Source organism: Falco punctatus (genome assembly GCF_963210335.1).
Source record: "Falco punctatus genome assembly, chromosome: 3".
Lineage (NCBI taxonomy): Eukaryota > Metazoa > Chordata > Aves > Falconiformes > Falconidae > Falco > Falco punctatus.
This window is the reverse complement of record NC_137582.1, coordinates 21982743-22002876: the sequence shown is the minus strand read 5'-3', so window position 1 is coordinate 22002876 and position 20134 is coordinate 21982743. Positions and strand designations below refer to the sequence as shown.

Genomic DNA, 20134 nt, shown 5'->3' with positions numbered 1-20134 from the left:
TTTTATAACTGGTGGTAAAACTTTATTATTCAAGTTTAGATGTAACAGACATCTTTGCTGCCTGAAGATTGTTTGCATAAGAAATACACCAAGAACATGTTTGTGAGTAGAAATGAACATGCACTATGAAAACCAAAAAACAAAACAAAAACCCCAAAACAAAACAAAAAACACATCCATGTGTTGTAAGGACAAAACATTAAGAGCCAACATTCTATAGTCAAATCAGGGCTACAAGTTTAATGATGGTTTTTAGCAACATGAAGTCATTCTTTATGAAGTACTCTTTTTTTTTTTTTTTCTTTTTTTTTTTTTTTTTTCCTTTTCCTGCTGGTGAATATTCTATAAGCTAAATTTACAATGGCATTTTGAGATGTTTCCTTTTCTCCTGTTCTCCTTCAACATAAAGCTCAGAGGCCAAAATGATAGGAATGGAAAATTGTGGTTGCTGTTACAATGTTTATTCTAAGAATTTTACTTTACTAAGTGTAACCAAAAATTAAATGAAACCGGTAGTTATCTGGCTGGCAGCCATTAAATTATTGTCTTTTATCCTCTTAAAAAGAGGTAAATTGGGGTATGTGTGACTACTGTGTAAGTAGCATCTCACCAACTGCCAGCTTTCCAGAGCTGGCTAAATGAAATTGAATTGTGAGGAAGAGTGTAGGGAGGAATCCTATTCTGAGGTGAGGAAATTATGTAAATCATTCTACTTGGCCATCTTCACTTTAGAGAAAAGTTTAGAAGGGATTTCTCACTTATCTGTCACATTTGGGATATGCTGACAAATTGCTCACTATTCTTTGCCAAGCATAACTGTGTCCACAGAAGCAGAAGGAAATATATCTACCCTTCTGGCTGAACAGAAGTGAACTTCTAATCTCTCTGGCTTTTCCTGACCAGTAGTAAGAATTAGCATGTTAAGTCAGCCAAGAAAAATCAATACAGGAGCAAGAACGGGAATATATTTAGACATCCTGGGCAAAAAATGCAGATGGTAGACAACATCCTTAGCACATAAAGCAAGTAGTTGTGACTACAAAGCAACACTGTCCAGCCCAAAGATGGACTTGAAAGTCCATCCCTGAAATGGGTACTAATCCATGGCTGCCAAATCAGGTCTCCCTGTTGCACAACCACTATGTTTCAGCACCGTATGCAATTAACATCACTCACTTCTGTCCTGCTGCCCCTATAACTGCAAAAACAATCTATCACTCACAGCGTGCTTCGACTTTTTGAGATGCCTCTGTGTTCTCCCTCTGTAAAATAGTTGCAATGTGCAACACTCTATTTTTTAGGCAAAACCAAGATGCAAATACTCAGTTTCCCTCCCCCTTTTGGGATGGTCCACGAAAAATTAAAGGGGGAGTTTCATCAGTACAGTGGCAATTAGGTGCAAAACTTCTTTTGGAAAGCAATTGGAGTTTAAAACCTGGATGCAAGCAGTGCTCTGGAAAACCTTAGTCTCCCGCTTCATTATCATGGGGCAGCAGCCACCAAGTGACCACTTAGAGACAGTCTGGTTTGCAAGAAGATGCTGTGTGACAGCTCCTTCTATACAGGGTGTTAATGGAAACATTGTTCCTGTTCTGCAATCTGTTTAATGACAGGCACCACAAAGCCTCTTGTTTTGTACCATCTACTTATTTTGTGGTCCAATTTGTAACACATTTTAAGATCTCAAACTACCATTCCTTAATAAGAGGAGTAAAACACCTTGAAGACACTGACAAATTGAGAACAAAGAATGATTCTTTGAAAGTTCAATTTTTAGTGTTGTAAAGTTGATCGAAATGCAGTGGGTGCAGTAATTACTTGTGTGTGCTAACATTGGTTTCCATCTGACAGTTATTAAACAAGATTACTCTTTTTCAATGTCAGATTTTATTTTTCTTTTGATTAATAACCATTGTGAGGGGGTCTGGAAGAGGGAGAGTCACCTCTCTTGTTAAGAAACAAAGCTGTGCTCCCCCCACCCCAATCAAAGAGAACAGGCTATGCAAAATCCCATTTCTTACAAAGCAGAAGTCTTAGAACATCTCAATATGTCATGGCAAGAACAATGAATTTTTTTCAAATTTTATTTGCACCACCTAGGTGCGCAATACTAACATTCAAAAATATGTCTTGTTCTTTGCACTCATAAGATTTCATTTCTCCTCATCCCCAAACCCTGATACGTGTATTTCCTGTTATTGGCCTCTTGCTTCTGAGTTTAGCCAGAGGTGTTATGAAGTACAGGGTGGTGCTCAAGTCTTACAATGCGCATGTCCCCCTTAAAATATTTTGCCATGAAGATGCAGCTTCCATCAGTGAAGAAGCTGCAGGAACTGGTGGGTCTTAGATGAAGTAAGTCAAACCAGTATCTACTGAAAACCGGCAGGCAGCTACCTCTGAAGCTGATAAAAATCACTGCTTCGCAAGTCTAACATGTTTCTTGGAAAAGCTGAAAAGGACACACACTGGACCCTGACGTAACAAAACGAGGGCAATCTATTTAAGTCCCCACAGAAAAAAAAAAAAGAAACAAAAAAATACCCAACAAAAATAAATCCACAAAAACCAAGTCAGAACTTATTATTGGAGAACAATAGTAAAAACATAACCAGACTTTGTCTGGCACTGGTATCAAGCTGGAGATTCATCTAAAAAATAGAAGAAAAGAATGTGGCCCAATATCCTTTGCTAACCTAGAACACTATTAAAGGGTTATAGAACTCAACTGCGAACAGATTGAGTGGGACTTTCCATATGCTGCTCACCAGTATAGAAGCAATGGGTGGAGCAGGAAGGAATGCAAGCCTAATGCTGAACAATAGCCCGTCTGTGCCTAATGACTCAGAGAAACTGTGCAATAACGTTTCATCTGTGTGAAAATGTAACACCTAAAATACTGCCAAGGTCAGCAAGACCATTGGTGATCAACTGTGTAAGTGCTTCTCATGCATGGTGATGTTCGTTGCCGGCTGCTTTAGGCACATTATTTTTCAAAAGACTATCAAAGTGCTGAACGTTTAGGCCAGTCCCTCCCTGGTTTTCCTTTTGCCAACCCCTAGAAGCCATTTCCTGTCACCTCTCCTTTTATCTTCCACCTCCCTGTCTATCTGGTTAAGTATCTTACAAGTGCACCAAATTCTAGAAGGGAGAGTGGCGAGATTCAGGTGAGTTAAATACAAGAACTTTTTTTTTTTTTTAATGATGCTTTAGTTTCAATTACATGAAAATCTGAGAAAGGTGGCATGTAAGTGAGATTGGAATAGGACCCTTTACATATAATCTCAAGTGAGGACTTAGTCCAGAGATATTTTTATAGAACATTTTAAAAAATAAAATGCATGAATGGAGAAATAAAAGACAACATAATATTAGAAAGGCATTTTTAAACTTCATTCGCTGCAACATTCATGAACCAGTTGAGCTACACCTGCCATCCAACCATAAGGAACTAAGACCCTGCACTGCGAAAAAGAAACAAACCCAAACAAAACAAAAAAGCAACTGCATAATATTGTAAAAATGGAGTGCAATGCTACTACAGAATGCAATAAAACATCAGCGCTGCATCGTCAAACAGCACTTATCAAAATAATTTCTGAAATGTTTCTTCTGAAACACAGACAAAGCAATAAAAAGAGGATATATGTTTATCATTTTAAGCATAACAATGTGAGTTAAGAGCTTAAGAATACAAAAGTACTTGGAATGAATAGTGCTACCCTTTTTTTCCTAAGTAGGCATAAAAATATTTTCATTTCCTTCTTGTTTTTCCATACCATTAATATCAACAAATTTCATTCATTTCATGTTATCGTTTACAACTTTAATGCACACACACAGAAAAAAAAGATACCTACTGCAATAGAAATAGTTGCTTCATTACCTTGTTTGCTACATTTGCAAATGTAAACAGCGAGGCAGAGCCAGAACTGACTCTAATGCATGATGGAATATCTTTGTTGCATACGTACACTGTAGAAAATAATTATTCAATATGTCAGGCACCATTATTTGAAATGTAATACATTAATATTTACTAGAAAAATAAGGTTTTTTCTATTTGTTCTCCCAACTTCTTTAATGAAATAAGTTAATCTGACAGTGCATCCAGTAGCTTGTAATATCTTCTACATCCCTGTGGCAAAATAATAAACTACTGGTTGGGACACTAAAATGAAAATGATTAAAGTCAGTTCTTGTACACCCTTGTAGCAAGCATGGAGGCTCGTCTAACAGCACCTTTAACCAATTATTTAATATTTAGTTATTTAGCCCTATTTCCCTGAGCAGTTATGCTGAGGAGCTTTCCCTTCATGGATAGTTTTAAAAAGCTTTAAGTATTAAAAAGTACTATGAAGACATTTAATGCTACTTAGCAAAAGCTGGTATAAGTCTACTGAAGGGATTGACTGGTATGTATAGCAATGTTAAGCCTGTGGAGAAGTAACCTTAGACTTTAAGGTTTAGAAATGTAATATATTAAAAATATATTAAAATAAAATACAGCAGGTTACCTTGTTCTATGCAAATTAAACCCGGAATGTGGCTTCTGTATTAGAGACTTCATTTGCACAAAATGGTTTTCCTAGAGTAAAGTGTGCCAGAAAGAATGTAGTGATAAAATGGTAGCTAAAAATCAACTGAGTCTGAGAAACATCTAGATGAAGTTGCTGCCAAAGCTTTGAGGACAAAGTGATCCTAAGGCATGTTGTAGGGCAGAAACTAGCCCAAATTAAAGAAAAGAAAACGACCTTTTAAATCTGTATATTTAACAAGTCTAGTTCCTATATACAATGTGCATATGTTCACTACACCCCTGCAGCAGTATATACATATACACATCTTTGCACTCTTGCCAGTTATGTCTCTTACACAACAGCAAAGGTATTAATTGTCCGGTAAAACTTTCTCAAGGTTATTCGCCATGATTCACTGCATTCTGGCTAGCTTTGGTGGGCCATGTCCCATATAATTATCTTCTCCCCCTTCTGGCCACCAACCAACTGTTCTTTTTTTCTTGGTAACCCACTCATTTAAGAGGGAAAAAAAAAAAAAAAAAAAAAAAAAAAAAAAAAAAAAAAAAAAAGAGAGAAGAAAAGAGAAAAAAAAGAATAAGGGAATTAATATTGGATAAGGCATGCTCTCTATATGAAGTGCTTTATAGGTCTTCACAAGACATTACAAGCTATTGAATTCCCATCAAGGAAACCTATTTCTGTTTAATTGTGCTAAGTGCTAAGGTTTACTCTTTAGGTTTTCCATTCTTTTCAGCTTGTGCATTGTTCCTGTGTAGGCCCCTCTGGATGTGAGTTGTGAAGTCATACTTGTCCGTGCAAAGATGCTGGCATATGCTGCACTGGAAAGGTCCACTGTCACCATGGCAACTCATATGCAAAGCATACATCACTTCATCCAGAAAGACAATGCCACAGTGCACACACTTGGTAGAAAGTTCATCTTGAGTACTTCTATCAACTTTCTCTGTTTTTACTACATTCAAGGGACCTTCATTTTTTACATTTGGTGGTGCCTTACTCTTTTCCTTGGAGGCACCGTTTGCAGTTGGCCCAGGTCTGGAATGCTTTATCGCCAAATCTAGAGGAATGTCATTGTCTGATCCGACAGCTGAAAAATGAGGAGGCAGATTAAAGGTGGGATAAGGCACATAGTTTTGGCAAGGATTTGGTAGGCCAGGCACATGACTCAAGTAGTGTGGATTCCCAGGAACAGACAGCTTATATTTACTCCAGAATCTCAGCCAGTCAGCTTCACTCTGAAAGTCATTGTGTACAAATGGAAGTCCAAAAAGTGGGTACTGGTATTTTTCAATAGGGCTTCCAGGTGGTGAATAGTTTGGGTGTTTCGCAGGTCTCATGTATTTTTCTATTGGGCTGCCTCTCTCTGAGCTTCCTTTCCCTTCTGATATCGATGAACTGTTTCCTGGGTCTCCAGTACTTTCCTGAGGACTTTTTATCTGAATGTGCAAAGGTTGCATCCTTTTGTGAATATCCAGAGTTTGGCTGACCAATATTGGCTGCTGAGCAGAATGGCTTTTAGTCAATGAACCTGGGGCCTCATATTTACTGAGGCTGGGAAGCTGTATTTCTCTCTGATGACCTTCAGGTAAATGATCCTCTGACCTCCTCTCTAAGGGGCTTCCATTGACTTGTTCCTCACTGCTACCCCTCTGTTGTTTGTTTAGCTGCTCAGCCTGAAGTGCCTCCGGGTTAAGGCGCTTTCTTGTTCGTCTCCTAATGATCTGCTCACCATTGTTCTGCTTAATGATGTTTAAAGGCCTGGGAGTCTGTATGGAACACACACATAATGAACAAAAGGAAAAAAAAGAAAGACAAATTAAACAAATCCGTGAGACCACGCTCACATAAATTTATCTTTTCTTTTCAGAAGAGCTATATTGTTAGAGTTTTACGGGAATGACCAAATTTCCACCCAAATGCTGGTTCCTGGCCCCTCAGGCTAAAAGTAAACTCTGAATTGGTTTGTTTTATCAAACTAAGTCAACAGCCTTAGACATACTGTACCTGTTTACGTAAAAAGGTATGAAGTATCCAAGCTGTCAAAGCGTTTATTACTCCTTACTCCTGAAAAGTTCTGGAGTAGCTATGCTGAAAGTGGGTGCTGAGTGCTGGGGATGAGGTGGGAGACGCACAGCCCTATGTACTAGTGTTATTCTATGCACCAGGTTACCAGAGCTGGTACTGGGGAGGGGTTTGCATCGATCACACCATGACAAGAACTGAGTAACACTTACCTTGGCACTCACTCCCCTTTGAAATTGCAAGCAAATACAGGGCTTGCTGACCACCAATGCTGTCACCTAGCAAAAGAGAAGCAGGTCCACTGCGGGGGTGAGTAGATAGGTAGTGGCTGGAAAGGGACTGAGAAAGATGGAGAAGAAAGCCCAGGAGAACTATTCCTATGCACCAAAAGGTCTACCTGGGACTTTGGTACCAACTCCCCATCCTTCATTCCTGCTGTATTTCTTTCTAAATGTTACTGATGTTGTGCTACTAAGTCATGAGGGAGAGATGGCATCCCCCGAAGGTGGGAAAAAAGGGTCTATAAAGAAAAAAGCATCACGGAAGAGGCAGAGGCAAGAACCAAGTAAGGACTTCTGTTTCCATTTGCTGCTTCTCCACACCAGCTCAGGGCAGGTGACATATTTAGATGAGAATTGAAAATACTGTTGCATGAAGAAAAAAACCCCAATAGTACAAGGAAGGACAGCAGTCAGCCCTGTCTGAAAGGTCCCTCAACAGGAAGGCAATGCTATGTGAATGAAAGGTGGTGCTGTAACATTGGTATGTGTTGCTCTACTATGCAGATGTTAGAACAACAAAATCTGCCTAAAAGTCATTCTGTTTGGTGTACTGGCAGTTGCCATTTGTCTCATCCAAATGCACATATAATCCTATTTTGGTTGGAGGACGGAAAGGTGCCCCACACAGTATTCCACTTACATGTTTATTTGGAAATGTTCTTTTTAACATTGTTTTAAAGTGCAGATTAAATTTTGGTGTACAGTCAATATCCAAAACAATTTGTACTTTGACGGTAACATAATTTATATGTATTCATAACATTGAACTAATATAAAAATATCCAGAGCTGGAAGAGCGCTCACTCTTTTACTTGTAGAGATCTAGTTTCTCTCTTGACTTGCTATCTTCCTCTCCACTTTCACCTATTTATTTTCCTGAGGTCAGCTTATTCTTAATGGTTAACTACATTTTAGGCATTGTAGCTGCTTGTTAAGATTTTACTTTCTATTAAAACTCTGAATCAGACGGAAGATACACTTTGATTTAAATTTTTAATAAGCAAAATTTAAACTTAGCAGAAAAATGGTCTCCTCAAACAGATCCAAGTTGAGGCAGTCATGTTACATAAAAGTATAATATTTTCTATGTATATTCTATGCAATTAAAGTTTATAGTTTACAGAATCTATAGCCAATTAATATACATAAGCATATACTCTTATAATAAGCTCAGTGTAATTGCCTCACCTCTTTATGACAATTGTAACACTGTCATACTGACATGCTGTGTAAGATCTTATAATACTGTTGATGTTGCTCTTATTAAACTTTTATTTATACACTACAGACCATTATCATATGGCTTATGGAATACCTTTCAGTAGTTTGGAAAAAGTTTTAGTCTTACTTTTCATGCTACAGGTATGAAGCCTGATTGTGGAAGCAGTTAAAAGAAACATCTTCATACCTGTGATTAAGGACCTCGCACACTTATTTGCAGCTCTGGCTCTTCAAAGTTACATGACATTAGGAGTTAAAGGCTGTAGGTCCAACTGAAAAATTCTTCAGCATGCAAATGACTGTACTCCTCTGACTAACTTTAGCTGATTAAAATGGACTATTCAGTGGAGTAAAGCTACTTTTATTTAACTTTAGAATATTTAACTTATTCACAGTACTAAGGTGCAGATAGAAATATTCTGCATTCAGTTGCAACTAAGGCAGACAGAAAAGTTTAAGCTCTCTTTTTGATTTTCAGTGTGGCATTAAGTTTAGAAAATAGTGGAAACATTACCAGAACGTTACTTTAAAAATGCTTTATGTCAGATCCTTAATTGTTATATATAACATATTGAATATCATCACAAAGATTTTTTTCCATCTCTATATTACTTGGAAATCTCCCTACCCCAAATATATCAGTAACTTAAAAAAAATATATCACAAAATCCAGCAAGTATTTCATTAAATTATTTTGATTAGACTTCCTAGATACCATGGGAAATTGCAGTGATCTCTCCACTACAAGATCACATATGTCTAATCCTAAAATAAAACACTGTAACTTCTCACTGAAGGAGGCCAAAGACGTGGCCAAGGAATCACTATGGAACAAAATCTAGTTTTCCATGACCAAGTTAGAGCTATTAAAAATGAGGAACAGCACCACAATAATAACGGTCAAATTCATGATTCTGGGGAGATTGGTGTATATGTTTGCAATAAACTGCATTTTTTTACGAAAACAATTTTAGTAATTGACCATTGGAATATTATTACACATTTCTTAACATAGTTGTCTGCATTAGAGGAGAAAAATGTGGAAAACCTTGCAATTTTAATGCAAATGACCCCTGGATAGATTGAACATTTCTGAAAACACGTTGAAAAATTATGCAAGGGTATTGTAGAAATGTAAATGTGACTACTATTTGTCAGTCACTACCACCTAGTAGTATCTGACAGACCATAGATTTTTCTTCTTATTAAACACAAGTAAAAAAGGGACCTTAGAGATTATTATACATACTTATTATACACACTTAGCATTACACATGCTTTTAGTTAATGAAGACAGTAGTTCTAGATAGTCACAATCCAATCAAAAGGGAGCTATGAAATGTACAAACCTACTATAGGTGAATTTTACTGAGCTGTGCAGCATAATTTACTTTAACAGGGTGGCTCACAGAAGGGAACAGTTCTATTCCCTTGGGTTTTTACAGTTTCAGACATTTGCCTAGTGATTGCATCACCCTAGACTCCTTAATTCAAAAACATACATGACATACTGTAATTTTTCTTGATGACATAGACAGGCAGACAGATAAAAGAAAACTTCATCTTTCTAATCTAATTCATAATCTAATCTAATTCTAGTCAATCTAAAGAGCATCCCTTTGCATGGGACTATTTTAAAAGGTGTCCTAAAGGAAAGATTTGTTTCATTATTTCAGACTCCAGCTTACAATGGAGTTGTTATTGTACCACAGCAGAGTGGAGGCCTAATTAAATTCTTTGCATTTGTTTGGTCAAAGTTCAATTGAGGATATTAATGTCAAATGTCCACTGAGTGACAGCTTATTGCCACGCTTGAACACTGGAGCTAAAAGATAGCGTCAGCTTCTTGCTTTCTATATGCGTAAAATAAAGCTTGACATTGTATTGCTAATTATTGTTGTTGGAAGCACACTAATTTACTAATTTTTTTCCTACTGGTTCATAAGAATTATCTATGTGTTTGAATTCAAAAGCAATGCTTGTAGTTTTTATCCATTCAATAATTTGTGCTAATAATCATGGTAAGATGTAACAGGATAGAAAAGTGTATTTAAAAAAGGGAAAATAGAGGCTGTGAACGGAAGTTCTGCAAATTACTGGACTCAAACGTCAAATTAACATTAAAAGCCAAACTGTCCTCTTTAAAATCTTTCTGGATGCTCACCGCTGATCAATTTCCTTAAATTAGATATTATGTCTAGAACTTTGAGAAATCTCCAAGAAGATGATACTTTCAGCAAGACCTGGCCAAGAAGGTGGCCAGAGATCATGCATTAGTCCATCTTCTCCTGCTCAGATGCTATCTGACTGGCTCAGTTGTTCTGGAGCTTAAAAATAGTTACATGGCAAACAGAGCTAAGCTTTCAGACTGGTGATGGTCTTGCTGCTTTTAAAAATTCAAATATTTTTCTTTTTTATTAAGTAGGTTGGCTGGACAGGATCTTGAGTAAACAAGGTTGTTATATAGCCTGTCCACAAGATCAAAGGTAAAATAAATTCACAAAAGCTACTAATTGATTTAGAAGCTTAGTCCTCAAATTTAAAGAGAAATAGGCATAACCACTTGGTAGTATTTGAAATATAGTTTCTTAAGTGCTTTTTTTTTTTTTTTCCCCTGAAAAAAAGTTTTAAAAAATAAGCACTCAGCCACAACATAGATTTCTGATTTGGGCTCTAAGCCTGAATTGTTATGTTACCCTGGCAATCTCCCAAAGGCTGCCTCAGTTTCTATTTCTGAAAAATACTAACACTTTTTAACTTCAAGGGAATGTTGTAAAAATTAATTATAGTCAAGTCTTGGTCACCTGACTCTCCCATGTGCTTCTATTCAAGATAGCAGGGATAATATTTAACTAGTGGGTCTTAACCTAAAAGATTCTGAGCATTTTGGCACTGATCCAAGGAAACACTTAAGCATGGCCTTCCTGGACCTGGACCAGAGCATTCAACATCTTTCAGGATCAAGTCAAGTGTCAATAAGATGAAAAACAATACAGACAGCCTGTGATTATTACTTATTCCCTGCCTGATCCTGAGGGATGGTGAATCTTCCCTTCACCAAGTGATGAGTGCCATCAGGTGAGTAGCTTCCTTCTTGGGTTATTTCAGAATCCTCCAGCCAGACTATAAGAACTGTAGAAAAAAGAAAAAAAAAAACCACCACCCCGTATCTCCAAGAAATTTACTGTCAAGCATAAAGGGAGGGAAGAGAAGTGAAAGAAAACAAAAACCACAGCAAGGGCTATTTTTGATATAGATGTAATGTCTAACTTTAAGGATTCTTTTTTATTTTTTTACTTTATTATGAACACAAGGGCTCTTGAATTTAGAGAGCTTTCATCACCAACATATTGTATGCCTTTAAATGGAATTCCCAGAAAAGAAATAATTTTCCCCTTATTTTGTATCAAAATAATTAAATGCATCACTGGTGATCTCAAACACATCTACCCACAGCATCTCAGCCTGTTTCATAATGAATCACATCTGATCCCAAAGTGACCATGCTACAAAACCCTGTTAGGAAATTAACTGCAGGCCAGGGAGTGGTACTAATCACACAACCAGACAAGACCACAGCTGCCCAGCTTAGCTGTATAACCCCTTTTTTTCTGAACAAACCAGTAAGTTCTTCCTACCGAGTGAAGCTTCTGGTAGAGGCCACACGCATTGCATACATATCCACCATTTGCATTCTTTCGCCAGAGAGAGGTCTTTGTGGTCAGGCAATTGGCACAAAAAACACCCGAGCCTCTACGTCTCTGAAATAGGGAAGAAAAAGAAAAAAAAAAGAGAAAAAAAAAACACACAGAGAAAAAAAAACAGGTCAGAGGTGAGTCACATGAGCTGCGGAGTTAGGACAAATCAACACAGGAGTTTTGTCTCTAGACTGGCAACAATGACAGTATAAAACCACACTGCCCATAATGAGGTCAGGTTCAATTGTGCTTAATAGGCACCACTGATTTTCATTATAATTAACCCTAGAGTGATGGATGAGGTGTGTGAAACACCAAAGCCTTTTCAGAATAACAGCTTTAACTTTTTGAACTTCAGGTTTTGTGCATTTAATGATGGTTTCTAAACAGCAAATTCTGAAAAACCCCTCTGGAAGCTGGTAGAGAACATTCTGTAAACTTCTAGTTTGTTCACCACATTTCATAACAGATTATTTTGTTATAGTTTGCTTGATTTTAAAGTATGATCAGTAACAAGAATTCTGAAACACCACCACTTCAATTATTCGCAGTTTGTATCTGCATCATACTAATTCCTTTAATAGAGATTATATTTCATTAATTGAATACATAATATTCAGTTCCAGTCTTTTCCACTTCTGAAATCAGTATAAGCTACCGTATATTTCCCACAGCCCACTGTAAACAAGGACTAGCCTCTGCCAGCCAAATAAAAGTACAGTATTCTTAATGGGACCCTTTTTGAACCCAAAATCCCAGAAAACACCATCTCATCGACAGATAGATTTATTTTGTTTTAGTCAGGCGAAGAAAGGCACGGTACAACTTTCCTAAATACAAATTGATTTTTAACCAGACCGAGCTGTGCATTCATCAGCTTTCATAATGATCCAGGAATATTTAAAAGTAGACACGTTTATGAGTATTGCTCATTAAATTCTTTCTACGGAGTAATGATTTCATTAAACTTCTCATTTAAACAAAAGTCAGGCTGTGTTTGTAGGCACAAATACTAATAAGCAGGAAATGGAATCTTTTGCTGAAAAGAAAATCTGAATTTCAACTCTGTTCTCTTCTTGCAAAGGAAAAAATCAATAAGAAACCTTCAGCATCTAAGATGAGAATGGATGAGTACAGGGAAAAACAGCCTGAGTGAAAACGAATTCTATTATAAATTAAAAATTGCTAACTCTATAAGTAAAAATTTCAGGGTTTCATAAAATTTAAGTAATTTATTTAACTTTAGTCCATACTGTAGAAGACTGGTGTTCATGCCAAAAAAATACAATGGTTATAATTGTACTCTGATACATTTCAAATGGAAAGCTTTCTGCAGACATAATTTTGGCTTCAAGACTGGAACACTTTCTTGGCATTGAAAGGGCATTTGATTCATCGGGTGTTTCACAATGTATCACTAAAAAGACCTGGTGAGCAGCCAGTTCCCTACAGGGTAATTTTTCCATCCAGATGCAAGTGCTATCAGAGGCCCTCGTCAGCTAAACTAATTATGATCTTGCATTTGCTGATGCCTGCTCACTCTAACGTTCGACATCCTCCATTAATCATCAATACAAGGAAAATGAATGAAATGTAAAAAAACGAGGGCTGGTAAGCTGCACATAAAAATCTGAAATGAGTGCAATAATTTAACAAGATTGGGGAAATGTTTTTAGTGAGCACAAAGTCAGGCTAACAATTGCCCTTTTAAACCAAGAACACAATTTCTTTAGTACAGCAGGTTGTGCTACTTTAAAGTGATACTTATAAAATCAAGATTGTCATCAAGATAATCCCTCTCTCACACCCTTACATCATTCCCTACTTTGTCTCTTAAATCAGAAGCAGTAATATACTACGTTTTTCTCAATTTGGCTAAGGGGAGAACTAAGTTGTAGTTGATGTCCTTCAGCAAACATCTAACTAGTTGTGTATATAAGATGCAGATCATTCTGGGAAGGCGCACTTGTCTACAAGTAAATTGAAGCTCCCAATTCTTTTTGTCGTCACATACCCTTGCCCAGCTTCACAAATGTTTTGCTTAAGAGTACAATAAAAGCTTCAAGAAACTAACCCTAGTTTGGTCCACTTAAAGGGTGAGAAGTTGCCAAGCGGAAATGACTGTATATGGCCAGGATTCAGATACAACTGCAGAACTGTTCCTTTCCATTCCTACTTCTTGTCTGCTGGCCTATGGCTTCTTGGTGTGGTGTAGTAACCAAGTGGAGTCCTAATCTGAGTCAGTCTTTCCACCCCTTCATTTCTGATTTTGAGTTTGGGAAATACCCTCCACAAAGTCATGGAAGACTTTTAAAATATAGAGAGAGCAGTCTATATGCTGCATTTGTACAAACTTGAATGGTGACAGAGGGTTTAATAACACTACTGAAATCTTCACTGAATGCTAGCGAGTAGTATATCTTTAAAACACTGACAAAAGTAACTTATTTTTTCTCTCTTTTTAAAAGAAAGATCCAATTCAAAGTGGACGTTAGCTGCAATGAAATAATACAATGACTACAGCTGACAATAGTCTACAAAATACCTAGCAGTAGCTATATGTATCAAACCCCTATACCTCTGCTTATTTAGTACTTACAAACTATTTATGTGTAAAATTTCAAAGTATCCCAGCTAAACATCCTTCCCTACATCTAACAGAAAGTATGTAAAAAAACCCCATTACGTTCTAGGCATTGCATCTTATCATTCTGTACCTTCTCTTATTCTGTATTATTTAAGGATCTTACAGGATAATCAACAATGATTATTTCAGTTCCTAAGTGTTCCAACATAGATGACATATACTAATAAATTAAGAATTAAACCACCTCTGTAAAAAACTTAAATGCTGTTACTTTGCTGAGCTTTTGGGTTACGAAACAGCTTTCTATAGTGGGCGGACACAGCTTTAGGATGGATTTCCTGGGGTGAAACAGGACTGTGGCAGAATTGAACTACATATTCTTGACCCTCAGATCCCACTAACCACTGAAGGGATCTGCTTGTCAAAATACACCTCAGAAATTTTGATGACGTTGGTAAGAAATAAAGGAGGCTGTTTTTAAAAGCTGACAATGACTGTAGTCCTCTTAAACTGATGTGGTTTCTTAAGAAGGAAAAAAAAATAAAAAAAGGAAAAAGGAAAACCCTACGCCTTTACTTCCTATGTAACAAGTTTTATAACAGTTACTAGCCAACAGAAATTATCTAATTTTGTGTGTGTGTGTGTGCACGCTAAATGTTAATTAGTGATGATACTTCTGCTGTTAGTGATGATACTTCTGCATGAGTCTGTTTGGCTTTGCATACTTGGCATTTGTACTAGTCAATAATGGCCAATATTGCTGGTTTTATGGCTGGTCTTACAAAGGAAGAGGCACTTGAGCTTCAGTCCAGCAAAGCCTGTACAACAGCTATGGCCCACAGCCTCCATAAAACTCAGCCGTGTGCTCAGGTGCTCTACTAAGCAACACCCAAGCCAGCACTTTCAATAAATGTGTTATGGAACATTTGGCTCTTTTTCAAATGAGAACGCATACTTATCATAGTTAACCTCTTATGATCAGCCCAGAAAAGTTAAGTCAGCACAACTAGCCATGGGAGGGTTTGAGCCACAGATAAAAAGGTTTCAGTCTGCAATCAATGCCACTAGCACTAGCTGAAGTTATCCATGAAAATTTCCTGTACATCCTTGGAAGGAAAAGCCAAGAGGGTCGAAATTACTAAAATATGTATCTACTAAGTCAAGCTTTAATCATCTGGAGCCTTATAACCACTACATTGCAATCCCAAATCCTGAAGGGGCCAGTGCAGCAAACAGCCTGTCTCTGTTTCCATTCCAGTTCCTAGGTCTGGGCGTTTAATATGTTGGTTCTCTCAAATCACATTGGGCTGAAACTTGGCACACGTTTTGTCAGCCCAGATGTAACTTCCCCCCCCCCCCCCCCCCCCCTTTTCTTTTTTGGTACTTAAAACTTTATTTAAATCAGTTCAGCTGTTTATAATTTGGAGACTGGCCAAAACTAGGGGGGGGGAGCAGAAAGGATTTCATTTTTTTTCAGATAACTTTCTAACAAATCTACAGTCATAGTGGCTTTCCCCTGGGGAAAAAAAATATGCGCATATTTTAGTATTTTAGTAGTAGCAAAGCAACAAGTGGATTATTATTTTTATGTAGCTAAGCTATGAAAGTTTGCAATTATTCACTGAACATGTCTTGCAGATCTCTCTACTGTTTTTCCTCAGTAAGAACCATGCTGAAAGCATGTAATTGCATAACAACCCTTGATATGCAGAGTATTTACTCACATTTTTTATGGTTTCATATCTTGACCGTTTCGAATTGAACAAGTCTGAAACTTGGTACACACATCATCAAGCCCGAATGCCTGATCTTTTTTTTCTTTTTTTTAACTCCTTAAATGATTTTCACTAGTTACCAATACTTGAAACAACGAAATTATTAGTAGTGCTTTCTGCTAAGCAATAAACCATCAAAGAATACCGTAATAAAAATTCACTCAGGCATCTTGACAGGATCAGGCCCTTCTTTTCATAAAAAACTGCTCTAGATTTTAAAAGGATGACCTGACAGTTTACATGATTTCAAAATTTGTGGCCATGTAGACGCATCATTACACTCCATTGTTATACAAAATATATGTAAAAATATTCTGAACTTTCAATTATTATTTCAATGGAACTTAATGTAGCAAAACATATATTGTAAAAGCACCGCCAAAAACACTGCTCAGAACTGTGGCTTTTTAGCTTGCTAGACTAAGCAATGGTGCCTGAGACTCTGCTAGTGCCAAATACATCCTGTTTTCAAAATTTCTGCCAGAAGATGCTTTTAGAAACTCAAATAGGCTCCATGAGCTTCAGCCAAGCATTTTTCCTACATCACCCCCTTGGTTTTGGACTCAGCAAAACCTGTCTTCTTGCTGATTACTTTCACTTCCTCTTCACAAAACGACGAGATGATGAAGCCCGAGTGGATTTTTTTACCAACTCTGGCTTTCCCACTGTGCCAGGAACGGAGCACATTGTAATCACGGCTCCAGAGCACAAGGTGCAGAGAAATCATAAATGTTACCCAAGAGAGCATATACTGACCTATTTCCAGTGACAGAGTTGGGGACTACAACCATACATGCCTCACTGGAAAAAAGGCAAAATGCTGCCTCTGGATGCTTTCCGGCAACTCAGGAGCTCCAAAAGGGGAGTGCCAGGAAACCTGCGCACGCTTGGTTCAGTGTGAGCCTGGTGACCCACTGTGGAGAGGATCAATTGTGAGCAGCTGGTCTTGTACCTGTGATCATTCGGTTGCTACCACATCGTTCGGAAAAACAGCATAATACACTCACGGTTACATCTGTGTATGTTGTGTTTGCATTGATGTGAGTATTTAGGAGTTTCTTGTTTCACACCTGCTAGGTCTTTCCAGGTATTGTCCTCCTTACATGAGGAGGTATTTAGGTCTCCTGAGTTTTGGTGAGGCTCGAATTAATTGAAGTTTAAAACCTGGGTAGCAAGGCACCATCTGGATGTTGGAGTAAGCACTACTTTCTCCTGTTTAGGATGAGAAAAGAATCTTTCAGCCTTCATTTCTTTTGGCTGCAGAGGCACTCAGACCTTTCCAAACGTGTTTAATCAAAACTGTTCTCCCTCTCAACTATGAAAACAGCCACAACTATGTCTCTGTAAAATTTCACATTTTAAAATTTTAGTTGTTTTTGCTTAACTATGTCTAAATTAAAAAGAAAGTCATTGGGTTTTCATCCCTTTATAACTTGGACAGCTTTCAGGAATAGACCAGGCACAGCAAATTTTCGGCCTCAAAGCACAAGTTGTCAGAAAAAGCGAAACACATAAAGCAGAGTGTTAAAGTTGTTTTCAACCTTAACTATGAGTTAACAGATGCCTCTTGAAGTTAATTTAATGTGCCAAATCCAAATTCTTCATCTAAGACATTTTCAAGAACAATTACATTAAAGAGCCGTATTTGAAAGATGCATAAGAAAGAAGTTAGGAAAGGCAAGGTAGGAAGAAAGTAAAAAAGCCAAGAGGAAAGTTAAAATTACACACCTAATTCATACAAAAAGTTTAGTGGATTTTTTAATGCTCTATTGTGACAGCATCTTTTTATGATATATGCTGTATTAAAAAAATTTAATGAGAGGAATCAGGTTTTTTTTAGAGAGGGGAGAAAACGCAGACAGTAAATTAAACATTACTGCTACAGCAGCCTTTCAGAATCCTACCCTTGATCCCTTAGGGAGAGTAAATACTTTAATGTGCATGTAAACTGCAATTACTTTTTATCAGCAGCAAAAATGCAGATGAGTAGTAGATTTTGTCCCAGCATTTGAAGCATTTCCTTGTATTTTATAAAGCTACCTTAGAGACAGCAGCATTCACTATTGAAAAAAGGAAAAACAACCAAAACCCCAAACCCATAAAACAGGCAGTGAACCACAATCTCTTTGTGCCTTACCAAGCAAGAAGAATTTAGTAAAATATTAGTTTGGAATGTCATTATTGCTACTGAAGTAAAACAATAGCTGATCAAAATAAATGATTAAGTAATTAATAATTAAATTAAGAAAAAGAAGCCACAGTCACCTGCTGTTGGATCTCTTCACTGCTGTCACCTCAGCTTTATTTCCTCCTCCAAGCTAGCACTGAACCAACCTTTGCCACTGTGGTGGAAGGGAACCGGCTTTGGACAAACACCTCCAGCCAGAGCCTGAGCTCCACAGGCAGGAATTTACCATTGCTTTAACCATCCTTTAAGAGCCATATGTAACTATGGGGTCACATAAATATTCACAATACACCTTACAACAACTTGTTAATTTTCATTCATTTGAGCATTTATCGATGAAAATTATGTGGTTCACAGTGTATCTCCTTGTTAATCCAAACAGGGATGGAAGGTAATTTCACAGTTTCCCCGTCAAGATCTGCAGTGGTACAAATATGAAACAATATTTTTTTTCTGCAGGTTAGATTTCCTCATCACAGTTAGTGGTGGTGGCTTTTTAAACACTGTGTTAAAAATATGTGTGATCTCCTGTTTGGCCAAATACATATACACAGACTAAATATACATACACATATTTATAGTATGAGGCATTTGTAATGAACACTGAGAAATATTTTCTGGTGGAACTACATGTTAGTCTGATCTGCAAAGAGTTAAATATTTACTTAATCATTCTACATACAGTATGAATTTTTAGAAGCAGTTTCCTTCAACCGTCTTTTACTAGATATAATGTACTTTTAAGATCTTATCCTTCAACTTGCACAAGCTGATCATCCTTAAATCCCTTCCACTGCCTTAAACAGCACTATGGTATGATCTAGCTTCTGTGTATTTTGCTACTGACTACCAGCAGTGCAACACAGACTTCCATGGAGTCAAGCTAAAAATTAATTTAAAAAGTTTTATTAACAACAATAGGAAAAAAAAAACCAAACCAACCCGATAAAAAACCACCCCGAATGTGCAACCTGAAAACCTGCATTTCCCGCACAATAATGATGTCACTTTGCAGCAATTGAAACCCATTCAAGGGGAACAGAAATTCTGTCTCCAATAATTCACTGAGTCAATTACACAGGAAAGTACTGTAATGGGCTGTCCCCCGTCAAACAGCTCACGTACACGACTTCCTTCTCAATTACCAACTTGTCTGCATTGCCATCTGTAAAAACGAACGCATACCTTGTGCTGCCAGTTTCTGCTCTTGCACTTCCATTAGTGGAACTGGCTGCAGCTGCTCACGAAGAAAGCCCTGATTGTCTTTGTTTTCCCCCAGAGCAGCACAATTTTCTCCCTTCCTCCTCTACATCGACTCAAGGTAACGCGTTATCTCTGCTGAGGTGTGCTTGCGAGTATTTAAATTACAGTCCACCTAAATTTGTATCCTGTTTTATTTTCACAGTTTATCACCTAACACAGGAAAAAGCTGCCAGCAGCATCTCTCAGCGTCTTCACCAGAATTATGATGTTAGTATCGCAACAGGTTTTATCAGTCCCTTTTAGGAGCTGCTGTATACGTTACGAAGTTTCTGGTTAAACATCTTCCCACTTTTCTAAATCAGCTTGACCACTCAGGCAATTTTAAAACAGTACTTATATGAAACAATCAAAAATAAGATCAATAAAAGAAGTACAATGTAGGAATAACACTATTCCCCACAAAAAATGGTTCAGTAGAGGCATTACTGTGCATAAGCAGGACAGAGGGAGCCTGGTTTAGGAACTGCTATCCCTGCTCCCAAACCTTTCTCCACCAGCACTTTGCTGAAACAGATTCACGCAGCAGCTCTGATGCTGAACGGCTGCCTGAAAACTCAGCGC

At 37.5% G+C, this 20134-nt stretch overlaps 1 protein-coding gene across 7 annotated transcripts in view; it reads right to left on the bottom strand.

Moving 5' to 3' along the window:
• Positions 1-20134, bottom strand: part of TRPS1 (transcriptional repressor GATA binding 1) — a 220083-nt gene continuing 199949 nt past the window's right edge. For all 7 annotated transcript variants that reach the window (XM_080378899.1, XM_080378905.1, XM_080378904.1 and 4 more), the window contains 2 exons: positions 11701-11823; positions 1-6304 (listed from right to left, as the gene is read on the bottom strand). In XM_080378899.1, coding sequence (XP_080235025.1) covers positions 5243-6304; positions 11701-11823 — 1185 coding nt within the window. In that variant the 3' untranslated portion in view covers positions 1-5242. The remainder of the gene's footprint in view (positions 6305-11700; positions 11824-20134) is intronic.